The sequence below is a fragment of the Hippocampus comes genome, unplaced genomic scaffold (genome assembly GCF_001891065.2).
Source record: "Hippocampus comes isolate QL1 unplaced genomic scaffold, H_comes_QL1_v1.1 scaffold176, whole genome shotgun sequence".
In the NCBI taxonomy this organism is placed as follows: Eukaryota; Metazoa; Chordata; class Actinopteri; order Syngnathiformes; family Syngnathidae; genus Hippocampus; species Hippocampus comes.
Window position 1 is genome coordinate 1447133 of NW_017805826.1, and position 27528 is coordinate 1474660.

The 27528-nt window shown below is 41.9% G+C and overlaps 1 protein-coding gene across 1 annotated transcript in view; it reads left to right on the top strand.

The window, feature by feature from the left end:
- Positions 1–27528, top strand: part of LOC109526135 (latent-transforming growth factor beta-binding protein 1) — a 110070-nt gene that overhangs the window by 23240 nt on the left and 59302 nt on the right. Inside the window, exons 3-5 of the mRNA XM_019887213.1 lie at positions 966–1236; positions 21312–21538; positions 23282–23470. Coding sequence (XP_019742772.1) covers positions 966–1236; positions 21312–21538; positions 23282–23470 — 687 coding nt within the window. The remainder of the gene's footprint in view (positions 1–965; positions 1237–21311; positions 21539–23281; positions 23471–27528) is intronic.

Sequence of the window (27528 nt, forward strand, 5' to 3'; positions counted from 1 at the left end):
TTTTTGTTGTTTTTTGTTTTTTACCCACAGGTACAGATGACGACTGACAGAACCCTTTCTACGAAAAAATTAAGGCATAGGAGTGGCCAAGTCAAATTCTGGATTTGAATCAAATTGAGATGCTGTGGTTTGACCATAAACAGGCGGTTTACGCGAGGAAACCCTCCAGTATGGCGGAATTGAAGCAATTCTGCGAAGAAGAGCGGACCAAAATTCAGCAGCGATGTTATAAACTCATCACCAATTATTGCAAACGCTTGATATCAGTTTGGTTCAGGAGGCACTTACTTTTTCACAGAGAAACTGTATTTTGTATTTCCTTGGGTTGTCTCTGTGTGATATTAAAAAATTGGTTTGATGATCTGAAATCTTTGCATGTGAGAAATATGCAAAGAACACAGAAATCAGGAAGGGGGCAAATACTTTTTCACTGCACTGTATGTCAAACTTGTGTTCATATTTTGATGGAAGGTGCCTGATTCCGATCTAAGGATATCTGATTTGTCTTTACACTGCCATGACCCCATATACAAAATTTTGCCACTTGGGAGCTAAAAATTTTGAATCCTGTCATTTACCCATCTATTTTAATACTGTCTAATTTGCAATGACGATACACCCACCAAATTCTAGATCTGTGATGAAATTGCTCCCTATTGCCCTAAACACAACCATGAACCATGATTACAGTCTTTTACCTTAGCCAGAAGTTGGATAAGTAGGTGATCACATGTATGCTTAAGAAATTGAACATGACAGCCTCCCTCAGGCTTTCTACTACTTAAAAGGTAGAGAAAAGGCCCAGAAGTTAAGCTAACGGCCTCTTGCTCGAATACATTTAAAATGGGCCTCAGTGCCCAGAATAAGAGGAGACATTTCTACTCCTGATTCTTGATACAACTGAGGGCAAAACGTTCTAAAATGACCTGCTGAAAACTTGAAATCTATCTGTGTTCTCTCTTCAGCCGACTGCCAGCCCCCCTGCCAGAACCGCGGCTCCTGCAGCCGGCCACATACCTGCGTGTGCCGCTCGGGTTTCCAGGGACCCCGTTGTGAGGAGGTGGCCCCCGAGCAGGTGTACATCCATGATCGAGGGTCTCTGAGGCGTGTGCAGCCGGGCAGCAACCCTTTCCAGAGAGACCAACCGCGGAGACGGCCCGCAGAAAAGCAGGCCATTGATAGCACCAAGGTCCAGACCCCGCGACCTGCGACCACCAGGCAACCAGTCCACACTGCGTAAGTGATGCAGCTGTGACTAGCCACCTGTTCTGTTTGTTGCAAGAAAACTGATATTGGCAGGCCAAACAAGGAGGAGGGCCCAATTTCATTAGTCTCCAGTAATACACTACGTCCTATGTATGTGACCTATTGTATGCTTAATGTTAGGCTTCAAGCTAGCCGCTAATAATGCTACCTGCTTTTTGGCATAAGAAGCTTACAAAAATGTACTGTTGTTCATTATAAACTCCAGTGGAAACACATTTATAACTAGTTACAAGTGAAAACTCTTCGAGCAAACATTAGCGAGAGCATCATTGTTAATGAGGATTTCATATGTAAAAAAAAAAATACAATAAATAAATTATGCCTTAAAACCGAGCCAATCAGCATAATAGGGAAAGGACATGATCTACGGTGCCAAAAGTAGCCCTTAATATTTTAGCTTCTTTTTTTTTTTGCTTGTTAGCTTCTTGTCTTTGTTTGCAGTCATGAGATAAAATTTGGTTTATACAAAAACATAATGTCTATGAAAAATTCACAGCCATTTTGAGAGTGTTACAGATGTATTTATCTGAAAGAGAAAAATCCCCAGAGCAGTTTGTTTAAAGTACCTTTACGGTCATAGAGGGAGGCCGGCAAAAAAAAGATATAAACCACCCGATTACAACATTTTTTAACTTTCTTGGAGAAACAGTCAGAGTTTAATTACACTCCTCTTCAAGTGCCCGTGTTTACATGTGCAATAAATCCGTCCAGATGAGTCAATTCAACCCTTAATCTTTGATATACACGATGTAAAACAAATGTCAAGGCTGATAAGAATTTGCTTCCATACTAGAAGTATTAAGGTAAAGCCCTAAGATGTGGAAACATAGCACCGTTTACCAGTCAGAAGTATCAAACGGGCTATTTTCTATGAAAATAGACTGGGGCAATTATATTTTCTTGGTGTTTGACATTTGCAGTTTTTCTTCCCGATTTTAGAATAACTTCAACCCGTCCAACTAGTAATTGCCCCGATGAACATGTCTTTTCAGTTAATTCTCCAAAGACTGCTAATCAGACAAGCCTAATAGTTTCTTGGCTTGTATGCGTGTGACTGTTTTAGGTCCAGCCTGCTTAGAAATAACCTTGTGGTCTGATTAATCACCCGATCATGGATACAAACGTATTATTTATTTGGGATGTTGAACTGTTTCCCAAACAAATGCATTCTGGGAAAATCTTAATGGTTTATTATTGCTTAGAGCAAGCATTTGTCATATAGTTTAAAATTTTGAACCTTGGCCCAATCCCGACTTCTATTTGCTCAAGTTTCTCAGGGGGGTGGGGTTGTTACAGATATACCAGTATGCTTCTTGGGCATTGCGAACTCAGAGATGCACTCACTACTCCAATAATCGCCAAGTGAGTCCGTTTGCTCATCTTGATTAGTCGAGGGAGAGTTGCTACTTTGGCGTTCCACTCAAAATTGAATTGTGCCATTTAATTTTTCTTCTTCTGGTGAAACGCAACCATCACTAGCAATGTGCATAACACATGTAAACCAGCCTCTCCCAAATAGTGGGGCGAGCCCCTCCTGGGAAATGGGGGGTTGTGTGTGCTTTTTTTGCTGTCCTGATTGAACCCATTCATGCACCAATAATGATAACCTGCAACCTGATAACATGATAGGCTGTCCACCTCACATTGTCAGAGTGTGCGCAAGGAGAATAAACAATGTTAATCATGTTATTCAGCAGATTCATGTTCCTTTTTTGGTTTTCTGTAATGCTAATAAGGATACAATGTTATGTAGAGGTTTGAGAAACACTGTTGCAAACAGAAAAGAAGCTGTGTTCCTCTGTGTCAGAAGGCGGAAATCTGTTGCACATGTAGGCGGATGTTCCGCTGCCGCATTCTCAATCATCCAACCACAAATGATTTACGTGCTAGACTGATAGAAGTCATCTATGAGAGTCTTCCGTGGGGCTTCTCATCCTAATTGTGTTGTTCTTTTGATATTTTGGCCTCTATTTTCGTAGCCAGCCACATGAGTGAATCTTAATTTTCGTGGCTGGGCAAGTCTAGTTTTTGCGATTTTGGCAAACCACTATGCCATGCTGGGCATTTAGGCATTCACACCGAGGAATTTTTCCATTACAGGCCCCCGGTGCACCTGACAATTTGGTGACAGAAAGTAAATTAGACTTTAGACCAGGTGAAACCAGGTCTAAGTTGTGGCGCAGGGGGTGTAATACGATTTTGTTGCATTTGATAAGGGTGCAGGGAGACAGACTGTGTGTGTGTGTGTGGGGGGGGGCATGCAGGGGAGGCGGGTATTTCGTTGCAGCGAACTTTATATCAACCACAAGTGGAGATGTTCTTGCAGTTCCTTATCAACATAGTTTTGTACGATCTCTTGCACGGACTCCAGCGAATCCATAATGCTTCCGCCATGTAGACTGCGCCCTTCACCTGCCCTGAATTCGAAGGGGACGAGAGGAGCCCCTTCGTTTGGCCGGCAATCAATTGGGCTTTGTTCAGTCCCATAACGGCGTAAATGCCCATTTCTCACTGTGCTCGTCTACAAAAATACCAAATGAAAGAAAACTCAACTCATGCTGACAATTAGACCGTACTTTGCGGTAGACCTGCGCTGAGCACAAAAATAGGGCCCCTTGTGTATTTGCCAATGTTGCAGTAATATCCTGGCTTCCCCACAGTCATGTTTGTGGTATTTGCGATCAATTTTAAGTTTTGGCAGAAGGCTCCTAGAATAGCCTTGCATATCCCACTTTCCAAAACGGTTATCTTTGAGTCATAGCCAATCTAATTGCTATTCCGTGAAGGTCGTATAGTTGCCATGCGTGTTCCTCTTTGTTCTTGCTTCTCACAATATTTCTGCTTCCTGACTCACAGCTCTGGGTCAAAGAGAGTGATAGTAAAAGGAAGCGAGTGTTGCTGAGTCACGCGTGCCCTCATTGTGACCGCTCACCCTGATAATTCTGCGAAAGCTGACTAACTACTTGTACTTGTAAGAAGTGCGGTTAGGTTCCAGGATGAGACATTTCCCTGTTCCGGAATTCAAGATTTCCCAGCATGCAGCTGAGGCTAATTATTCGATGCGGTTGTTGCGTAAAGCCCTCAACATGACAGGTGGAAATTCTGCCAACCTCGTAAATCATCAGCGATTTATTGCTTTTCCCCGTCCTTCCAGCAAGCTTTGAGACAAATTAGAGTGCAAATCTCAGTTCTCATGCACTGACAGAAAATGTTCTGCGTTCTTTTGGCCCAGACTTGACTTGAAAGAGTTGAAAGTGTTCCCCCTGGAGAAGAAGTGGAGGATGCAAGACTTTATTTCATATATTTGATTGATGTTTCACTACTCCAAAGCCAGGAAAGCACGAGCAACATGAAGTCATAGAGTGAGATAGTGAAAGAACACCATTGCCCAGTCTGGCGATTAAGGAGTAGGTAGGGCTGACGTTTACTTCAGGAAAATCGTTGTTGTATTTTTTTCTTCCCAAAATGCCCAGGGAATAAATTCCTTCCCATATGTGCAACTACTTTCTTTCTAGTTTCGTCCTACTGGCGACTGGCAAGTGTGTCAGGTACTAAATAAATAAGTCCGTCGTGGATCACATTGGACGTTTTACATCCGCAGCACTTTTTTATTGACCTCACCTGTCAAGTGGCGCCATAGTAGCAGTTTGGAAAAGGAATTAGACATAGATGGAGGGAGAGAAAACATCCAAATAAAGAGTTTAACCCTTTCATGCACTCTGTAACTTAGAACATGATAAGCTGTCCACTGTAGTAACCGCTGTGCCTGAAAGGGTTCAACAAATAACCTCGGAGATATTAATCTCTACACAGAAAACTGACTAATCCGGGATCACCTCTTAGTCACCGTCTGTTGTTATTTTCATTTATGAAGTCAAAGTTGTTGGCCATTAATGCTCATCACTGAGCACCACTTGTAGCGATTGCTTAACAGTCTGCGTAATGGCCACCATGACGGTCAACGACCTCAAATAGAACAGTCTCCTCTTTCCACTGGAGTTCCTTTTATTTTGACTGCGTCAAACGTGAGAACAACTTCATTGTCATTCCTTCCGTTCCCAGTGACTTTGTTGAAGTCAATGATTCAACTATTGATGTGAGTTGTTTTCTGATCTGTTTGTAGACACTAGATTGGAAGTCATTGTCTTCAGTGTAGGAGCCAGACATCTTTGAGGCCTAGCATAATATCATCAGTTGCTAGTACATTTTTTTTCTCTGAGTGTAATACTTTATCAAATGTAGAAATTGCACAGAACAATAACCCCACTTGGCCCGGTGCACAGTGGTGACATAGTACGGTTACCGTGAAATGTACGAATAGTCTGTTACATTAAATTGGCCCCATTAACATGACTATCACGTTAAAATAATAAAACACTCTTTAAACACTCCTTTAACTGTAATGACATAGTAGAACTGCGTCATAAAAGATGCGTCACGACTTGCACGAGTGCGTATGTTAGCTGTTGACCCCAGTGCCTTGACTTCTGTCTCTTCAGCCTCTAAATCTTCACTTGCGACTCCTTCTGCTTACTCATCCCCATGTCTGTGGATGATCATTTCCTGTTGGCATGGCGTGACGCTCCATTGGGACACATTAAGGTTTTGTGTTTACTGCTCTTTTGAATGTGACTTGGCTTATTTCACAGAGCTTCAGACGTACTTTCTTCTGTTTTTCTCTTCGTTACCCCTTTATGCAGGCCCTTCTGTTGGGACGACCAAAACTATTTCTCAAATGTTTGAGAAGGTGGTTTGTTGAAAATGTTGATGCTGTTGCTCCGTGTGTATCTTTGGCATCAGGCATCATTTTATTGAAAGTCTAGAGCAGGGGTCACCAACGTGGTGCCCGCGGGCACCATGTAGCCCGTGAGGACCACACCAATAGGCCGCCAGTGCTCGGCTTGTGATTTGCTAGTAGTAATTATGATTTAAAAATGCAAACACTGGCAGTATTGTAAGACGTCTTTAAGATGTTCAGAGCCTGAAAATTAAAATCATTAAGTATTAAAAATAACACATTCTAATATTATTAAATGTAATTTGTACAAATGTTGTTTCAGACGTGTATCAATTTGGTAGCCCTTCACACAATCAGGACACATGAAGTAGCTCTCACTCTCAAAAAGGTTGGTGACCCCTGGTCTAGATTGTACCTGTATAAAAAAAATTTAGGGCCCATCTTTTACTTCCTGTCTCCTAATTCCAGCCTGGTGTTAAAAGTCTTAACACATGTTGGGCTCTGGGACACAGGAACAACCCTTCACCTTTTTTGACATAGTTTTAGTGACCCTTTTAAACTGTGGAGATCAAATGCCTCAATGGCATGAGCTTGGGGACTATAAATTGTAGATTTTGATGGAGGTCAAAAATGCGTAGCTGTTTCCTCACCTGAGGTGTGACGTGTTAATACATTTCATTGTGACATTGGCCTTTTCTGTAAGTGCAACGCAGAGCAGTCATGAAAAACCTGTCACTGTCAGCATGAAACCCCATCGATGACAGATGGTCACGGTAGGAAGGTCACGGCCAGTGATGAACTCCTCTGGCTGAGCTGGAATGATAACACATAAATCACCTTCTCCATTGAGGCCCTCATATCACCTCCACACCCCCCATTAGCCTATGACATCAGTCGTCTGCAGGAAACAGAGAGGGGCAGAACAGGATGTGTGTGCAGCATGTACATCATCCCTGCAAAGGTCATCTTGCTCTCATTTTCGCTTACATAATCGGGCTGAAGAAAGCACCTGGACAGTAGAGGTAGCTGCAGCGATAAAGGTAAATGATGACTGGATGGTTCAAATGAAAATTGTTTTTGTTTACGCCCTTTCTGAGCTTATCAAATAAACATGTAACCGAGTTAAAAATATTGGTAACCTGTATGAACTAGGTCATCTGCAACAGCCTGGATCAGTCCAAATTGGTTATTCTAATTCGCTTAGTTGATCCGTGAAAACGAAGTGACTGACAGGATTCAGTGTTCAAGTCCGTAGCTTGTAACTTTTTCTTGAAGCATACGCTGCTCTTTTAAAGGCCTTATTTTTGCTGCACTAAAGTAATTTGATGCAATCCAGTCATCCACTATATTGGCTCATAAAAAGTTTACCCGGTAAAACACTGTGGTGGAGAAAGTATGGGGTAAGTCCGAGGTAAACAGTATTCATGACAAGGATGCATGACTTGAGTTTGCTGAATAAATCAGGACATACATTTTGTTTATTTGTTAGAGATCAAGTTTGGCTCTCTCACCAAACTTTTCAGGTTTATCCGCCTGTTCCTGAGGTCGCGTTTTGCTTTTCATCTTCTTGGCTTTTCACATCATATCTGCAACACTCATTATGAAAATGGACCGCCATCATGCATGATGTAATGCGAAAAGCCGACATATCGAGTTTGATGAACCTAAGAAGTTTGCGTACCTCAGTTCATTTTAAATCCAAGACAAAGTTTTGATACCTCAGTTGTTCCGCTATATATTCTTTTATTCTCCCAATAAAAAAATTATGAATTCAATTGCATATTTCAGGTACATGGTGCTCACCCAAATCAGGATTGTTCAGGCCTTGCAGAGGTCTACTGTCCATCATTCTCCTCTTTGATCTGTGTCTTTACTAATGGTTATTTTTACTGTACAGATCCATTGTTGCTTTCACGATGATTAGGAATTAACAACACGGAACACATAATTCAGATGAATGACCCTTAATTGTCCGATCTCTGCATTCACTGTTATTACCTACGTACAGTATGCCTTAATGACTAAGGCCAAGCGCTTGTGTGTGGGTTGTTGACTCAAGGATTTGCACATAACCACACGGCCGTTTCTCAGAGGAAACTGTGGTCATAGTGGGAGTTCTCCTTGTTAATCATGGATCACTGGTCGCTTTCACTCCTATTACAGACAAACCACACCAGCAGCAGTAGCACAGACTGGATCTGCTGTCAAAATTCCGTAGGTGACCTTGACACCTGTATGGGAATATAATTCATGAACAGTGGTCTTGTCACTACTCATTATTAAATAGGACAAAGCGCAACAACAAAAGCGGGAGTGGGTTTGAAGATTTAAAAAAAAAAACTGTACAAATCCTCCAGTATCTCCCCAAATGTACCGTATTTTCCGCACTAAAAGGCACACCTAAAAGCTTTCCATTTTCTTAAAAGCTCACAGTGCGCCTTAAAATCCGATACGCCTTGTGTATGGTTATTACGGTAATATGTCGACCCCAAAATGGCTCCTTGCTCGAGACATGCTTACAACGCAGAGTTCAAACTTAAGGCGATCGGGTTACGCAGTTGAACACGGAAATAGAGCAGCGGCAAGAGAGTTCAACGTTAACGAGTCAATGTTATAACTTGTTGTTGGTGAAGTGAACTGTGTCGCTCCTTTATTAAATACGTTTTACTGACATCTGATTGTTCTGTTGGCATTTCCTTGAGTGTAGCTCCAGCTAGTGGATGCATTGTAGATTGCGTCTTATAATGCTGTGTGTGCAATATGTGAAAAAAAAATTACAAAATAGGCCATTCATTGAAGGTGCACCTCATAATCCAGTGCACCTTTTAGGATGGCAAATACGGTAATTAGTGAATTAGCATTTGCAATGTTGTAGTGACACCTGACGGTCTGAATTGCTTAATCTAAAAAAAGGACGGGTCCAAAATCATCTCTTCACCTTTTGGCCAGCAAATGGCAGTTTTTATCCTGCAAAACACGACACATTTCCACATGTGCAGGATTAATTGTATATGGCATGATATGCTGTAACTCTCACACCAATATGGCATAAAATGACAGCCTGTCTCATCATAACGGGAAGGTTTAATTTATATTGGTTGAGGTTTGATCAGTAAAAATGTCTCTGTGTTCGTTTATTGTAATTGTTTGTCATTCGTGCATTAGTGGTAGACACAATGAGGAAAGTGAACAAGAGCAGGAGAAACTCATAAACCAACATGGACTTACTTCACCGGTAAAAGATGTTTGCTTCAACTAGTGATGCACAATATATTGAAAACAATTTCAATAACACGATAATGGCCTATGCAAGATGCATTATGCTAACAAAATAACCAGGATAAGAACGAGTCTAACCAAAAGCGCTTGCAAACGGCAAGGGAAATCTATAACGCAAAATCACTTGTCACAAAAAGTTCAAATCAAAACCACCCGAGGATAACGCTAGGAAATATAAACCCAGACCATGACTGTGATCGAGAACGACAAAGGTCAAGAAAGTAAGTGCTTGGACATCTTGGACATGAGACGTGAGCAAGGCGAATTATCCGACAAACTGGTGACGGCTTGACAGTCTCTTATAACAGGTGAGAGATAATGACATGATGAGGAACAGGTGCATAACTGGAGGAAAAGCCCTCCACTGCCACCTGCTGGAGACAAAACAAAACCAAACCATGACAATTTTGCCGCATGAAAAAAAAAAGTAATATTTTTAGGTGCATGTTAAATATTGCAGTAATATCGATATCGCTGTCGTGAACATCCATATCACATATCGCATGTTTTTCTAAATATCGTACAGTCCTAATTTGAACCCATTCTGCAGCATCAGGAGCCGTAATTTCCAACCAAGTTCTATCCAGATAAGGATCCAGATCGCATTTGACAACAAGCCCATTCATAGTAATTAAACATTTGCACAACAATATTGCTTGACAAGTGGAACATATATGTTGAAGACAGTCTAAATGTACTGTAGACTGAATTTCAGTAAGCTGAACACAGCAATATTGACTCAGTTGGGCCAGGAAAAGTAGCTGTGTTTTTGTCTAAAAATACAGAGCCAAATGAGTCCCATGAGTGTTTGGCTTCCTGCTAGGCTAGGGGGAACAAAGGACCATAGAGAATTTAGCACTCAGTGTGGGACAGATACGTCTTTCACTCCCACATCCCATTCCTCTAAAAGCCTTGTCTGCAACACACTCTCCGGGCAGCAGTGTCAGTTGGCTCAATTTTTTTGGGCAACTCAAGCAAATTGGACCAGGGGACGAATCGTTTTTAGTGCCTTGATTCAGGCAGACTTTTTTTTTTTTTTTTTTTTTAATGTCCAAAAGCAAACACCTTCAATGTTGCAATCTTCTTTAATTGTAAAACATTGAACAATAACTGTGGAACAATACAAACGAGTTGTTTTAACTGCCCATGAAGTAGATCTCTAAATAAAAATAAAAAGACTATTAGTCATCTCACAGCACAAGAGGACTGGCTGACTTTTTCAGACCTCTCCAGAAGAAGATGAGATCGGTGGACAAGATCGTTTTTTTTTTTTTGTTTTTTTTTTTAAAGGGATCAGCCAATCACTGATCACCCAAAATTAAGGAAATCAGCGCCGATCTCAACCCCGGCCGATCAATCTGTGCACCTCTAGTAGATACCCAAATACAGTTTGAAATGATCCCGTCAAACATTGTGTGCTGACATGGGCTTCCTCACGGCTCCGGAAACCTTTCTTTACTGTTCTCTAATTTGATGCGCCCATGTTTAAAAGTTCCTTCAGTTGCCATTTGTACGGGAAACCCACTCTGGCTTACTGTCAGAGCAGTCTGACATGTGACACTCACAGCAATAGCTGAATCAGCAGTGGCTCTTCCTGCTGACCTGTCCTGTGGCATTTTGCTCAGTGAATGATCAGAGTAACTATAACAGACCAGCGAGGATTGAATTACCTCTCAGCTCACAATGTCTCCAGACATTATGATTGTAACCCCTGAACCACAGCAACCGCTCCACTGTGCTTACATCCAGGATCAGACCTCTCTGGATTTATTATGTCTTTGGCGCCCTAGGAGACAAAAAGGGAACTGTTTACCCCACTACAGTTGTGTGTTATGTTCATGTCTAACTCTATTATATACTGTGTAGTCAGTCATCCAGGTCATGGTAATCCTCAAAAATTGAATCGAAGGCAACGTGAACTTTTGGTAGCAGTTTGGTATTCATTTCCAAAACTGAAGACGCTTTCAATAAAACCAAGACGCCTAGTTTTCTTCCATTCAACGTTCATGAATTTATCATAGACTATTTCGTGCTTACACTCAAATTATACCATTGTAATTAAATTGCATTCCATCTCCTAATTTGTCAGTGTCCAACTAATACACTTTTCTATCGTTCTTTCTCAATAACCTTAACTGTTTTCCCTTCTTCACTAGACCCATTTATATGAGCCCTATCCCCAGTGGGAGACAGAAAAAAAAACTGCCTTATCCAATCCAAACCCACAGTAATTCATTTCACCCAGGATCTGGCTGCTACTAGAGACATTCTTGGAAGGCTGTCCAGACACTGAGAACATGATTTAATCCAGTCTCAGTGGCGGGTGCGATAAGCCATTGGACACACCCAGATTTTCACTAAGAGAAATATTCTTCCAGGACCTACAATTATCTAAGTCATAATGACTGGCGATGTTATCAAAAAAATAAATACATACAAATAAAAATAAATAAATACTAGTCCTTAATTGTTCACTGATGTTTGGCCTTATCCCTCCACGTATTTCAGAAGAAAGTGCCTGTGTGTAGTCATTTTCTGTGATGGAACTTACTCATTTTAAACTACTGGCACGACCTTCAATAATGTAATTTCCAAAGAGCATGTATTTCAAACAAACCGCTTCTTTGGATGAATAACACAGCGAATGGTTTGGCTGGAAAAGGGAAAATAGGTTTAGTTCAGCCAAAACTGAGTACGGCACAACTACAAACATCCATTACTTACAGTAAGACTAGTGTAAGGGGTGCTTGTAAGGGGTGCAGTCTTTAGTCCATTTTAATTTACCTCAACGGTAGTTTGTTTTTCCTACTTGGTTTGTTTGGTCAGGTGCGTGCAAGGTAACTGAACTCTGGTGTGGAACAAATCGATATCAAACAAATTTGGCGTGCTTTAGTTGTGACAAGAAAGTGTTGTGACGTTTGATCACCTGTTAAAAAAAGAAACGAACCTGTCGCTAATCATGATGTTGCTACAAGTAGTAAACAGATGAGGTGGGTTAATTATTGAACAGGTCTTTGGTTAGCATATCTTCTTTTCACCATGTGAAGGAGAATAATTTACTCTTGATGCCTCTTAAAAGTGTAATTGAGAATTTTCTGGGGTACTATAGCCTGAAAGTTACCAAAGAGGCCCATTTTCCATGTTGGATTTACCTTGTAGTATGAAAATGTACACAATAAAATATGCTTTTATTTGTCTAAGTAGTAACAAACATAAGAGACAAATTTGTAATTTCTTTAACATTAAGCTGCATTTACTCGCTTCACATTTCTCCACAACAAATCTGGCTGTCACTAATACTTTAATATAAATAATTTTACTCAAAGAATTGTTTCATATCATCAGTCACTCAAAAAAAAATTGCATTTTCATATACTTTGTACAATTATACAAACAAGTGCAATTACCAAAATACATTTTGGAATTTACACAGGTGGGCGCGTCAGTAGATTTTTCTTGTCTGCCATATGTCATTCGCCAGCGGCCGGGCCGCCCTTCCGTCTATGTTTATATGCAAATCAATACATATACACCAAATATTAGACTCAAACAAAGAGTGTAGATTCATGGTAAGCAACCAAAGGTAATATGATTGGTAGCGCACCTGCAAAGTTATGAAGCGTAGAAGTGTTGATATTTGACCTTGATTTAATCGCACTTGAAACCTAAAGCATAAAGCGGACATTTGCGGTCACATGCAGACGGTGCATTTATGACACGTGTCAATGACATGACATCATCTTTACCAGCGGTCATCATCAAATGGCAACATCGAGGAGCCACCGTTTCATAAACCCAAAACATTTCTACCTCCTCCCTCATCGATGGGATTTCTGGTGTGAGGTGCTCCCATAGAAACAGAGGAGTGAAGTGCGAGACCCCAGGAATGTGAAATTAGAGAAATGAGATGAGCCCATAATTGTGTCCGCTCGAAGCAACCCCCTTCCTTCCGTGGCGCGTGTTTCTATCAGTGATAGATGGAATGGAAATAGACTGCGACTAACCTGGGCACTCAAGAGTTAATTCAATGCAGGTGAAGCACAGTATGTATGCCGCGACTGCATCTGACCTACTCACCAGCAACTCATTAGCCAGTCTTAAATCAGTTTCTTAATGACTACCTCTTCAGGCTAGTGTGGATGATTCAGTCCTGCACAATCTGTGGTGTTGCAAATTGCAGCAGTGCCTTTACAAAGCATCTTTCTCCCATTCAGTACTTATAGCGGTGTTTGTTTGCATGAAGTTTTCTCTCAGCTGTGGCCTGGTACCATCTTTTTTTGTGGTTCACAATTGTCTTATTAAATATTTAAATACCAATTGATTATATTTATTTCGGTTTTCTCTTCCTTCCGTTCACAAATGTTGGAAACATTTTGACTTTGAATCAAGAATAAAATAAAGAGTAATCATTTGTTTTAATTGAAATATACATTCCACGCCACCCTTTGCATCCACTTATCTCGCCGAATGGGTGAGCTGGCCCTGACTAATGGGACCATTTTTTTAATGGGTCTAACATCTTAATATATAGGTGAAACACAAACGCCTGCAGTGTTTGGCTTGGTAAAGCTTGCAATATAAAGTGAAGGTTTACTACCAGAGATTAAACTTCCAGAAAAGAGCTGTAATTTTAAATCAGACCTAACTGTGACAGCAGCAGTAGCTGAGTTATTTTTGTATTCCCAATCAGCATAAAGTCTGCCACTGTCGCTTTACGTGAGCTTGTTGCTAAGAGAAACACACAACAACAACGTAATGAAAAGTTCCCCAGGGTCGGATATTATGCTGGGAATCAAACCTCAGGATTTTATTGAAAGAATGACACGGGGCCTTGGTGGCAAACGATGATTGGATGCGTGCCGCGTAAAGTCTGAGAAATGAAAAATGTGACCACAATTGGTTTTGACTGCTGGTGGTGCACATGGTGTGATGCACTGACTTGTGTGTGTGTTTAAAAAAGGATTAATTTATTTTTCTCAACCCGCAGAGACTTCTTGCACCTCCTAAAATATACCGAGACAATCCAAATTCCAGACTGAACTCTTTTCTGTGGCCTCTGTGTGGTATATCAACGATTGGAGAGCAAACATATCTTTTCAAAGTTAAAGCAAGTAGATCTGAAATACCAAGATAGCAATTACTCTCTTCTCACTTATCAGATATAAACGCTGTAAAAACTTGTTCCTAAATGAAATTCTGCACGCAACATGTCATACTTGGCAAGGGAGATTTAAACGTACGATAGCATCTTCACAGCTAATCTGGAATGTTTGCACGTTCCACAATACATTGTTGTCGATGTTTTAGACAGGGATATAGAACAGTGCTGGGCTTTGGAGAGCCAAACTTTGAAGACAAGCGTGTATGTAACTCTTTGAGTACTTGAATTACACCTCCCGGGACTATCAGTGAAGGCTTTCAGTCATCCAGGTCATAGATACAGGACCTGAGAAAGGTAGAATGGAGTGCAACATCATTTTTGGAGATCATCAATGACATATCACTCCTCATCCAATGACTTCTTGGTTTTATACAAATCGTGAAGAGACACAGTTGTTTCCAGCTCGCTGATTTCATCAGACACTGCTGGTGTTTCTTTACAAGACTAACATGTCTGATGACATAAGCGATCTTCGAGCCACTTAACCTTTTTAAAGAAATACCAAAATTGCACCGAGCAACATTTACAGTATACCTTCATCTCTAACTATTTTCAAGCTATAACCTTTTCATATTGTGATATAAAAACTGAATTTTTGGGGGGAAAAAAACTGAGCGGTGAAGGTTTGCAAGTGTGTGCGGATATAGCGAATGTTATTTTGTCAGGGTTCGTTCAGTGTTGCAAACAGTTGCAAACAGTTACGAAGACATTCGGCAGACATTCCCAAACAGTTTTAATTAACCCATTCAGGGACAGCGGTTACCACAGTGGACAGCTGATTATGTCATCAGGTTACAGGGTGCATGAAAGGGTTAATGTTCGCCATAAGACTTTGTGCATGTTCAAAATTTCTTTGCGACAAGAAAAACAGTTTGTGACTATTAAAACTGTTGGCGAACGTGTTTGCGACCGTTTGCGACCTTGAATGAACCCTGACGAAAAAAACGTGCTCCATGCGCGCACACTTGCAACCCTTTGCCGCTCAGTAAGATACGGCCATAAAGGGTTGAGTCAAGAATGAATGTTAGATTTTTCAAGTGTTTGAGATGGTATAGAAGTATTGCAGCATACCTACAATACTTGGAAGTGCTTGTTTGTCTATTTTGAATAAAAAAAACCCAGAGCTTGGCATGTCAATCCTTTCTAATTGATTATTGCGTCTAGAAGCAATTAAGGCAAAAAGGAGTGCACTATTCAGCTGCAATCAGCAGAGGTACTGTTGATTCACTCAAAACTAGCTTGTAGTCTCAAAAAGAACTATGGAAAGTTGTGGCACATCAACCAATAGCTCCACCATGGCAGCACCTCAAGGGAGCGCTAATCTGCTTGGAACAGGAGTTCAGAACATTCAGAGAGAGATTCTTCCGTCCCATTTTAAATGATGTTTCTAAAAATCACAACAAATCCATTTATTTAATGGAGAAGATTTTCAGATTTCCTTGATGAAGGAAAATTCAGTCAAATGCCCAGCATCACAGAGGCCTATGAGTCATCTAGTAGTTCACATAGCTCAACCACTCCATACCTCATTCCAAATTACTCTGAGCAACACACTTCTGTGTTCCCCAGTGCCCAAACACAGAAGTAAACATTCATTCATTCATTTTCCCAACCGCTTGATCCTCACTAGGGTCGCGGGGGGTGCTGGAGCCTAGCCCAGCTGTCTTCGAGCAGTAGGCGAGGGACACCCTGAACTATTTGCCAGCCAATCGCAGGGCACACACAGAGACGAACAACCATTCACGCCCACACTCACACCTAGGGACAATTTGGAGTGTTCAAACAGCCTGCCATGCATGTTTTTGGAATGTGGGAGGAAACCGGAGGACCCGGACAAAACCCACGCAAGCACGGGGAGAACATGCAAACTCCACACAGGAAGGCCAGAGCTGAAATTGAACCCGGTACCTCTGCGCTGTGAAGTCAACGTGCTAACCACTCGACTACCGGGCCGCCCAAGAAGTAAACAATCATAAATATATGATGAGATAATGTTGCATGGATTGTACTTTTGAGTCCCTCACAAAGCTGTCTTGTCAGCGCCCCGATCCATTCAAAAATCAGTCCCTTTTGCTGAAAAATGGTTTTGCACAGGTGATCGAAGTAGTACAACATTTTCATTGTTTCTTCTGCTCTTTGCGCAATTTTCTTCATTTCTGCTGCTCCCTTCAGTCAGACTGATGATCACCTTATGTGACGGCGAGCTATGAATTGAACTTTAATTCGCTACTTAAATGAGATGAAAATGCCTCAACTTTGAATTACACTTGTAATGGCGATCATTTACTTTCCCATTTTCCAAGTAGCCTTTAAATTGCTCTCATTTCATACAGCACTTCCATAAAACATGTTTTGGTCGACACTTTTAGTTGGAAAAAGGGTAAAGTTATCCTTAAGTTTTAAACAAATATCTCAAATTTCCCAAGGTGGCTAATGCAACTTGTGTGGTGGTAATGGTTCTGGCTGCAGAAGTCTGTCACTCATTCCACTGCAGATCATGCCTGCAAAACACCAAGACAAATGTGATGGCCAGATCCAAACGTTATTGAGTTGTGTGTTGTGATCCAGACTGGGATGCCCATTCCAGACACTTTTTTCCCCCCGCTGTCAGACTGTTTTGTTTAGACAGTATGTTCCGAGCCAAATGACTCTATCCAACATCCAGGCAAGCCCCTAATATCAGTCTATTTTCTGCACTGGCTTCCATAAACCTGCAATGGAAGCCATTAAACATGGTTTTGGACGAGGCAACTTTGAAACAAATGGAAATTGAAAATGGGCATTGCCAAGAAAGGCCGCACTGATCTTCAAGCGCAAAGAGGGGAAAAGTAATATCAAAATAACATAAAGTACCTCTTTGTCATGGCATTTTACTGTTGGAAAAAGCAGGTTGTACTTCTGAAATGCATTAGCTGTACCTTTATTTCAAGTGGAAAATTCTTGGGAGAGACAGTAACAAATGCCACCGGACTGGGCTCTGAGCAAATGAATCAACCTATGGAGATTATTTGAGATGTCTGGTCACTGTCTGTGTCTGTGTGTGAATTTTTGGACTGAACAGGATCATCAGATGAGTCCAGAGTTTTCCTATTCATCCATTTCCCGAGACTCCTGTTCCCGGCCGACGCATCACTGCTTATATCATGACGATTTGTGCCGTCCAAGTCAACTGAAATAGGCTTTACTGCAAGACAGTAAACCAAACCACCTAACCAAATAGTTTGACAAATCTTAGTGTAGGTTCAACAAAACTTCAAAGCACACCTAACGATTTGGCCTGACAGGGTACTGCGTTTGCCACGATTCCACACATAGTTTGTGTTTAGTATCAGCAGAAGCTCAAAGATCAGAGTGTTTTTCTAGCTTTTTTTTTTTTCAACTCGCCTTCCAGTTTTCAGACCTGGCCTCCTTTCACAGCACTCGACTTTGCTCTACTGCAGCTCCAAGACCACCTCCTTTCCAGGCCCATCTGGGTTTAGGACGTGAGTCTGGAACTACCATTCGATGCTGCTTGTCATGCTTTCATGAGTGGCGAGTATCCGCATGCTGTAATACCAAAACAAGTTCAAAGATATTTATTATGACTGAACGCCAAGTCATGGTTGTGCAACGCGTTGGAAGATTTACAGTCTTGCTCAGTGTAAATTCTTGGCTCTAGTCGTGATTTGTAATTTCCGTAAATGTGATGAGGTTTAATAGCTTTCCATATGACGAGTGAAAGACGACCCGAGCAATAGCGCTATGTCTCGCAGGCCTTCCTCGCAATCAGATATTAAACGAAGGAAGAATAAGATGAATTGTTTGGATTGCGGTTTACTTTCGCCCATTGCAGTTTAGAATGTATATATTTCTAGCTTGAAAATTCTGATACTCTTACTCAAACTGTGTAGACACTTCTCGCAAGATGCATAGTGTAGTCTAATTCTAGACCACTTCATACTATGTCAACTAAATAGTTTGCAGCTTGTATGTTAATACTTGCTGTCAATCAATTTCTGATACGGCTCTTGCGTTGGATCCCAGTTGATTGTATGCATGTGCTTAACCCTTTCATGCACCCTGTAACCTGACAACATGAGAAGCTGTCCACTGTAGTAACCGCTGTCCCCGAAAGGGTTAATGATGTATGTATGTTTAGATCAGGCTATTAGCATCACTTGTTGTAATGACATTGAACATAATAGATAAACTAGGCTAGTGGTCAAGCTTTAACATCTTCTGTTTGGTGTAATTGACCGTAGCTGCTCGGAAACATGAGCTTGTTTTACTTCCAGCAGACACAAAGCCGAATAATCCTGTTCCCCGTCTGCGAACTGTGCTCACTTTTAGCGGTTTATTCATCGGGATCATCAGGGATTTAATTGAACATGCATGGCCATCATTTGATAGCCTAAACATTTTTCCATGTGTCTTTTAAAATCATGTTCAGTGTAATCTTGGCTGAGGTCTTAAAATTGCTGTCAAGTCACCCAGAACAAGGAGGGGGAAGAGTTAGTTCCTCTTTGGCTGCTTCGCTGGGGCCTAATGATGACATCAAGCAGGCCGCGTTGTGCTTGCTCTCGGTGGCCCCTGATCTGCAGGCTGAGGGGGCAGCTGTGAGCTCATGTTGGAAGGACGTCACTTCACGATTGGAAGTCAATGACAGTGAGAGCAACATCTGGCTAAGGCCAGGAAGAGAGGCAGGATGCGTGCGAGCCAGGTATCATTGTAAACGATGGAAAAAGCTCATCATGATTTGGAGCTGATGCCGGAGCAGCGTTTGCCTTCCGCCTTTTCTGGCGTCCCCACCTTGACTCGAGCACCTTGTGTTTCCCAGTGTCATATCCTAATCCACGGGAGCCGCCCATGGAGGTTCGGGATCTAGGTCAGCAGCTGTCAACTACAGTCTGCTGCCTTTTCAAAAGATGACGCGAGAGAACACTATCAAATGTTTGTCTCTCTTTCCCCATTTCCTATGACTTCTTCTTCCTGCCGGCAGCGGGGAGGCGCTTTCTGGTCTGCTCCGGGCATAAAGAGTCATGCATTGACTTGCGTTGCATTTATCACAGCTTGGAATGTTGTGTGCGTGTGTGTATTCATGCGTTTGATGGAACGTATTTATTTATCTGGTTCTTGTTGTGTTGTGTTGGGAGCTGATTCACTGTATAAATACATGGTGTGTGGCTCTGAATCACGTGTAACTACAAAGTCGAGCGCGGACCTCTGCCAAGGTTGAAAGATTCTGATCTGCATGTCAACACAAAAGATTCCTGCTCAAGAACAGTTTCATTAAACAAATGTTTCTATCCGCATTGTCACATGTATAAAAGTGAAAGTACAGGGCCAAACAAATATATGAGACCACCACTCATTAGAAGATTCACAGTTGCTGTAAATTAGCAGCACTGGTCATCAAAATTTGTGGTTATACGTTTCCACAAACATTAATACACTGGTATGTAGAGGTTAGTTTAAATGCTAAAATAAAATGATTATTGTTGGGATTTATGACAAATTTAGTTTTACCAAAAAAAAAAACAAAAAAAACTGGAAAATGATTATAAGTGGTGAACTCATTAAAATATTTTGTCACATTGGATGGTCTCTTGAGACAAATAGATATTGGGGGTTTAATGAGCACTGTACATTTGGAGAATTTATGTGAAGGCCCTCTGGCATGTGTCAATGGAGGTTATGACATAAGCATCTAACGCAAACTTGCTGTTGCCTTTACTGTGTGTATTTAGAGGACTCCATAGAGGACTTTACCATAGTGAATTTTTAAAAAGTGTATCCTCACTAAAATGAAATAATCCATTAAGAAATTACCACAAAGTGGAGAGTTTACCTTGCTATCAGGTTACAGGGCGCATGAAAGGGTTAAATCACTGTTGATGCCATGTGCTGGATGGTGTGCTAAAATTTCAATGAGACTTTGCCATTTTGCTTCCAGGACGTGACCAGAGAATTACTTACTGGTAACAAACATGCAAACATTGTCATCTGAGGGTAAGATTTATGCCTAAATCACCTTGCAAGGTCATCGGTGTGCTTTGCAGAACCCTTCGACTGATCTCATTTGGTTTGTCAGTATCTTGCCCTGCTTACTATCTGACAGGCCAGATAAGTAGGATCCAGATGTGTTTTTGCAAGAATGAATGTCAGAACGGGCCAAGAATACTTTCTAAGCCCCTGCATCCCAGGTACGACTGTCTGCCTGTCTGTCTGAGGCACGCGACTCCCCCAATTCGCTCACATGAGCTCAGCTTCCAGGTCGCACAACACGGGCTCGAGTTATTGACCCAAATCAAACGCTGGAGAATACAAAAAGTGTGCCCGGGTCAAGCTTTGTTCTTCGACCCTAGTTTTAATACTTCCTGCGGCCCTGTTTATCGCGCAGGATGTTGGTGCAGTCCAGACAAGGTCATCATCTAGTCAAGCAGACTAAATGGGTGCTGGGCAAGCTAATGTAGGCCTCACGGCAACATCATTTTCTCTGAGAGTCTGGGACCGGCATCATTTTTCCCTGGTTGTTTTGACTTTTAAGTGATGAATTATCTTTTCTTACCAAATGTCTTTTGTGTCATCAAAAAGAATCTTTGTGGATGAGTAAGGGTCACGGCATTGTGAGACCTGTAGCAGATGTTAGTTGAGACAATGATGCTTTTATTATAAATTTAATTTGTACAAATTTATTAATTAAGCCGAGTTATGACCTAAGACACAATGCTCATCTCTCAGGAATATTATTTTCTGTTGCGCAGGCTCACCACGCTTAAACCAATTTCATGGTGATGCACACGCAATGCTGATTGCGTATATATGTGTGGGATGTTCCCTTTACTCTGAGGTCATATGTTTGTGGTCTTGTGATGATGTGACTGACAGGGCCCAAGTGAGACGGGGACCCCCTGAATCCTCCCCTCAGCTGACTGGGACCTCCCGTACCGTGAAGCGTTATCCGTCATCCTCTGGACCGATCACGTCCAACGCGCTGCCCAACGGAAACACCCACGGAAATGAGCACAGGAACAATGTGCACTACTTCAACACTCACAGGCCAACGAGTAACAACCAGCTACATGGACAATTCAACAGTGCTTTATCGCCAGCAGGTAAGAAAAAAAAGAAAAAAAATACCATGTATGCACTGAAACGAATGTCATAAATCGCTTTCTGTACATGCACACTTGACATTTGCACCCAGCCTTGCCACTTCAAAACAAACAACCCATTGCTGAGGTCAGAATGCATACTGACGCATCCTGCTGTGTCACGACTAACTGGAACATGGGCCACAGAAAAACAAAACAAAACATGTATTGGCAGCGTCCCAGACTGTACTTCACGCCTGTGCTCAGCTGTGCCGCTCATCTGCATGCTTGCTTCTGCTGAAGAGTGTGAGCAGAGGTAAACACTTGGACATTATTGGCACCCTGCCCAGTCCCGCATAAAGAAAATCTTTAAATTTCATTTTATTAGGTAAGTTTGAAGTGCAGTTGAAGTCAAAATTAGTCAGAGTAGCGATGGTATGCTTGTTGGTTTCTTTAGATCACGCTTGGGACTAAATTGGCCCTCTGTAGTTATTGGCTCCTGAAATATTGGACCAAGTTGTAATGGTTGCCGTGCTCTGATTTGTCACCCACTTGCTTGAATTAAACAGCGCAACTCAAAAAGACCCTAAAGAAACTAGGTGGCAACAATTACCTTGATTATGACATGTGATTACATGCGACATCCACCTTGGCCATATTAAGTATTCCACAAAAAAAGGGGTTAAGTATTTAAAAAAAAAAAAATGTACAATGAATCCAGTTTTCTCAGTCTTTATTAATAACAGTTAAGAACATTAATGTTTCTTCAGAGCAGGATTGGTGACTTGGTCCTCTCATTTATCTCCCTGGTACTTTGCATTGTCATGAGCCTGAGCTATGGTTGCCTCTAAGTGATTATAAGAAAAATTGCCCAGGGCAATGTCACAAAACAAAACATGGGGGCCACACGAACATTAAACTTTTTAAACTTTTTGGGTATGTAGTGGGCCGCAAAATATCATCCTGCGGGCTGCAAAAAGCCCCCGGGCTGTGAGTTGGAGGCCACTTTTCTAATGTCTAATCAGTCTTTCATTAGTGACTACTATATTTCCTCATAAAGTACCCTCTGCTTCGGCTCTTCACCGAATGCATTGTCCACTTGCATAAACACTCCACTTCACATAGTCCCAAAGGAAACTGCCTTATGTCGCTGTAGTGCTACAGCACGTATACACCGGTGGAGGGAAATTATTTGAAATTCTAATATTGTATGTATTTGTATTATCCATCCAACCATTCATTATCTAAACGGCTTATCTTCACGAGGGTAGCTGGCGTGTTGGAGCCTATCCCAGCTGTCTTCGGGTCGTAAGTGGGCTCTACCCAAGACTGCTTGCTCGCTAATCGCAGGGCACCTATAACCATTTACATTCACTGTAGAATTTCTCATGAACCTTTCGATTGAATTCATTTTGTACCAGAATAACCACAGGCCCTTCTATCGACAACACTGACTTGCCCTCACCTCTCTATGCCCCCTTCACTCATACAGCCATCTGAAACACCCTCTCGCAAAGATAAAGGCCCTGGACACTAGCCACCTATCTGCTCCATGTTTGCTGGCTTGCATTGCAGTTGCTCATCCAGTTACTGCGTGCCAATGCCGATTATCGGCACACACCCTTGTGCTCTTATAAATTGCCCGTTACTTCGCCAAGAGATGAGTAGAGTGTCACAGTGAGGCCGAGGAAGAAGGCATGGAGCTTGCCTCCAGTCTAACTCTGATGTTGCTCCTGCTCAACCGACTGTGCGTGTGCTCTCCAGGGGCCAACCTCACCTCCAGCCTGGACCGCATAAAGATCGTGTTTACGCCTACCACGTGCCGCCGGGTGTGCAACAACGGCCGCTGCTACAATAGCTGCGAGAAAGGAGACGTGACCACTGTCTATAGTGAGACTTCGCACCAGCAGCAGCTGCAGCAGCAACAGCCAAAGACGACGGGCTTCCGACTCTGTGAGTGTCGACTTCAGGCCCTCACACGTTCACAGATTTCTTATCTGGTGTTTTTGTCTCTCCTTCTCGCCTCTTCACTTTCCCTTGTTTGTTTTCCGATTGTCACACATAGTCCCTACATTTCCATTCTTGGTCTTTTTTTTTTTACGGGGTGAGACTGACAAAATGGGTTCTCAGTGTCATGCTGTCTGCCCTGAATACCAAAGCTCAGAGAGCAGGAGATGAAAAAAAAATCTTAACTGTCAAAGAGAAAGAAAGGTTGGGGGAATGGGAGAAAAAAGGAATGGAGCAGATTAAAAGAAGGGTCTGTAAAGGAGGCCTAATCCCCCTAAACACACGCACACTTAAGAGATGGTGGTCCCACGCTCCCACCACTTATCCCCATCTCGCTGCGGTTTACACCTCGCCATTGGCCCGGCCGTTACCCGTTTAACGTGCTCTCTGGGAGAGCGCGTTAGAATGAAAGACGAGAATGGGCGCGCCGCTAACACACAACGAGCAGCATGAACAGGATTTTACAGGGATTACATTCAACTTGCGATTTATCCGGGGTGCTTTGCGTCCAATTCACACAGTAGTGTCCATGGGAAGGGAGGCGGTGGCCAATGCCAAGGCCAGGGGCCTTGACCCTGCATGTTTTTATTACTTCAGTCGCAAAGGTCCAGCTAAGGCCCAGACTAATGACTGCTTGTGGATTAGTGGTGACGGGTGTGCGTATCACACTCATGCAAAGTCTCACTAGTTCCATAAAAACAGGGAAACAGTCTTTACCTGAGGTCGCTATTATATGTGATGTACCATTAATTAAAGGCGCAATTATTAGGCAACATTGGGTCCTGCTTAGCTCTATTTACTAGAACTCGAACTAGAAAGGCGCGTTTGGCCACAATGGATCCCAGGCAAAGCGCACATCTTTTGATTCACATTGATACATGTCCAAAGCATAAGTGAAATTGCATTATTGAAGACAAAACATTTATCCATTGTCTGGATTTTTGACCGATATGCTGTCTTTCACCATAAATATTGGAGACTTTTTCTCTCAGTGAGCAAGCAAGCTTACCATTCCAGCAGAAGATTAATCATCAGTTCCCTCACTGCATCAAAACCATTATCGCAATGCAATTAGATCTAGTCCTACTGTACAGTGGTACCTCTACTTACGAACGTCTCTGCATATGAAATTTTCAGGTTACGAAACGCCTCAACTGGAAAATATTGCCTCTTGTTACGAAAGAAATTTCAAGATGGTAAAAATACAGTATGGGCTGCTTCTCGCAGCTCCGAGTTTCCTGAATGCAACATTCTTCTAGCTGCTCTGCCACTGGCTATTGCCTAGCATCTACCTGGCGTCCCATTGGTTAAGAGGGACCTCTACTGTACGTGTCTATGTGTGCAGATAGATAGATATGTGTCTATGCAGCGTCCTCGTTATCCGCCCCTCAGGCCATGAGGCGTTCCGATAGTTTTACATAAATGTGAATGACCCAGAAAAGTGTTCACCAATCGGGCGATCGCTCACGATGCCGATGTTTGCCTTGGACATTTTCGAAGGATTGTTAAAAGCCGACAAAAGCAAACATCCTTGGATCAGTTCTTTACAAAACTCCAGGCAAAATCCACTTCTGAGAGAGAACATGAATTTAAGAGGGCAAAAAACAATGGGACGTAGTTAAAAGTTAAATGACCATCATTTTTATTCTTTATCTTTGTTTTTCACATTATGCACAACTCTCTTTTGTTGTGCAATAATCTAATTGTAACATGTATTTGTTACATATTTTGATGCATTGTGCTTTATAAAACATTTATGTCTGAATTTTGGGGCAGCTTGGAACGGATTAGGGCATTTACATGGAAAACGCATCTCTACTTCCAAAGTTTTCTAGTTCAGAAATTTCTTCCAAAACATCTTCATTTCGTAAGTAGAGGTAGCACTGTAAAGTAGTTAACATGAATCCTTTTCAGAAAAGCATTCATAGAGTAAAGGCACCCCCCCCCCAACCAAGGTTTAAAATGTGGTCTGCAATGACCAGATCTTGGCTAAGATTCACATTGGTACATCTATCAAAGTGTCGAGAATAGCTGTGTCCCAGGAGCTGCGCCTTTCGGAGGACAGCGAATTTGTGCTGGTCATCTTTCACGTCACGTCAACGTTTATTAGAAGATTTCCTCATTGCACCAGATATTCCAAACTTTACCCTAAAGCTATGATGCTATGTTGCTCCTCATTAGCGTGACAAAACGGATACATTTTTGGGCGTTTTGAAGGAGAGTGTGCGAAACGGGGCAGCTTTTACCCACGGGTGAGCCCTCAGACTGGGAAAGAACTTAAGCTTATGATTGCGCTTGAATTGCTGCAAAACTGAGTTGGAGCGTGTTTTTCAAAACGCAGCGTTATTATCTTTGCAAAGGTGGAATTTTAGGATCACACTGGAGTGTGCAGACCCACTGAATGGGGTGTTTGGTGACCGTTGGGTTTAGTACAATAATATACAGTAATAGATTCAATAACGTTGGCATCTTGGCATCATATTCCTGCCACCTCCTCTTTGCGAATCAGAATTCTTTTTATTTGCCTGAAAGCCCACACCTTTATCGTGTATATTAAAAGGAGGTGGTGTGCATGCTGTTATCACTTGGCCGTGCGTTTTCATCAAGGAATGTCAAGAGGACCGCAAACAGTTATCTCATTCGCTTGTTATGCTCCCTACGCTGGCGTAGTAAAAAAAAAAAAAAAAAAAAAATGGCTGTGTAATAAAAACAGGCTCCCTTGCGCACAGTACTTGCTGTACTTTAAACATGACATCACACGAGGTCGACGTCTGTTTATGGAGTGAGTAACGTGAGCATGTGCTTTTCTCTTTGGTTGTTTTAGTGTTTTTATTTTTTTTGACTGGACGCACAGATTGACAGACACTGCGTGCAGTCTACAGTAGGGCTATGAATAGTTTCTACCCCGGGTGGGACTCGCCTGACATCGACAAGTGGGGACCTGCATCCCATACCGAAAGAATTTAATAGCCCCCTTGAGCTGATACTATAGCCAGCATGTCTAATCAGAGGAGGCCTTTCCCTACTCCTGAACAATAACATTGGTAGGAAATTTTGACACAAATGTTCAAAACCGGCTATTGCTAAGCTTTTGAACAGGTTTTTCCGCCCCAAATTTAAAAATTAAAACGATGAATTTTGCCATGCCACTTGTTGTGTGTGGACTCTCTTGAGCTTTTATTCAGCAAGATCAGACTGAGCCATAAAATTGTTTTCACAGGATGAAATACATTTGGTGTATTTTTCAGTGACGGCGAGACAAATGTCATTTTTATCAAAAAGGATTTATCATGTTTTCGGGGGGAAAAAAAAAAACAATTTTATCAGTCCAGATTATCCTTCTCCTCATGTACCGGTAGCTTTTTTTTAGTCTGTTTTGGGTGCTTTTCCGGAAAGGACTTTTTTCTTGAGCTGATACTATAGCCAGCATGTCTAATCAGAGGAGGCCTTTCCCTACTCCTGAACAATAACATTGGTAGGAAATTTTGACACAAATGTTCAAAACCGGCTATTGCTAAGCTTTTGAACAGGTTTTTCCGCCCCAAATTTAAAAATTAAAACGATGAATTTTGCCATGCCACTTGTTGTGTGTGGACTCTCTTGAGCTTTTATTCAGCAAGATCAGACTGAGCCATAAAATTGTTTTCACAGGATGAAATACATTTGGTGTATTTTTCAGTGACGGCGAGACAAATGTCATTTTTATCAAAAAGGATTTATCATGTTTTCGGGGGGAAAAAAAAAAACAATTTTATCAGTCCAGATTATCCTTCTCCTCATGTACCGGTAGCTTTTTTTTAGTCTGTTTTGGGTGCTTTTCCGGAAAGGACTTTTTTCAAGTTCCTGATTGGTGGTTGAAAGGATTTACCACCACCAGTTGCTTTAGTATGTACATAACAGTCTGAGGATGCCTTTAAAATGTCGTTGGTGTGGAGAGATGCGTTCTTATCCTGGAATGTGCACATACAGTGTAGTTTAGTATCTTTGGCCTTTTCAGAGATGAA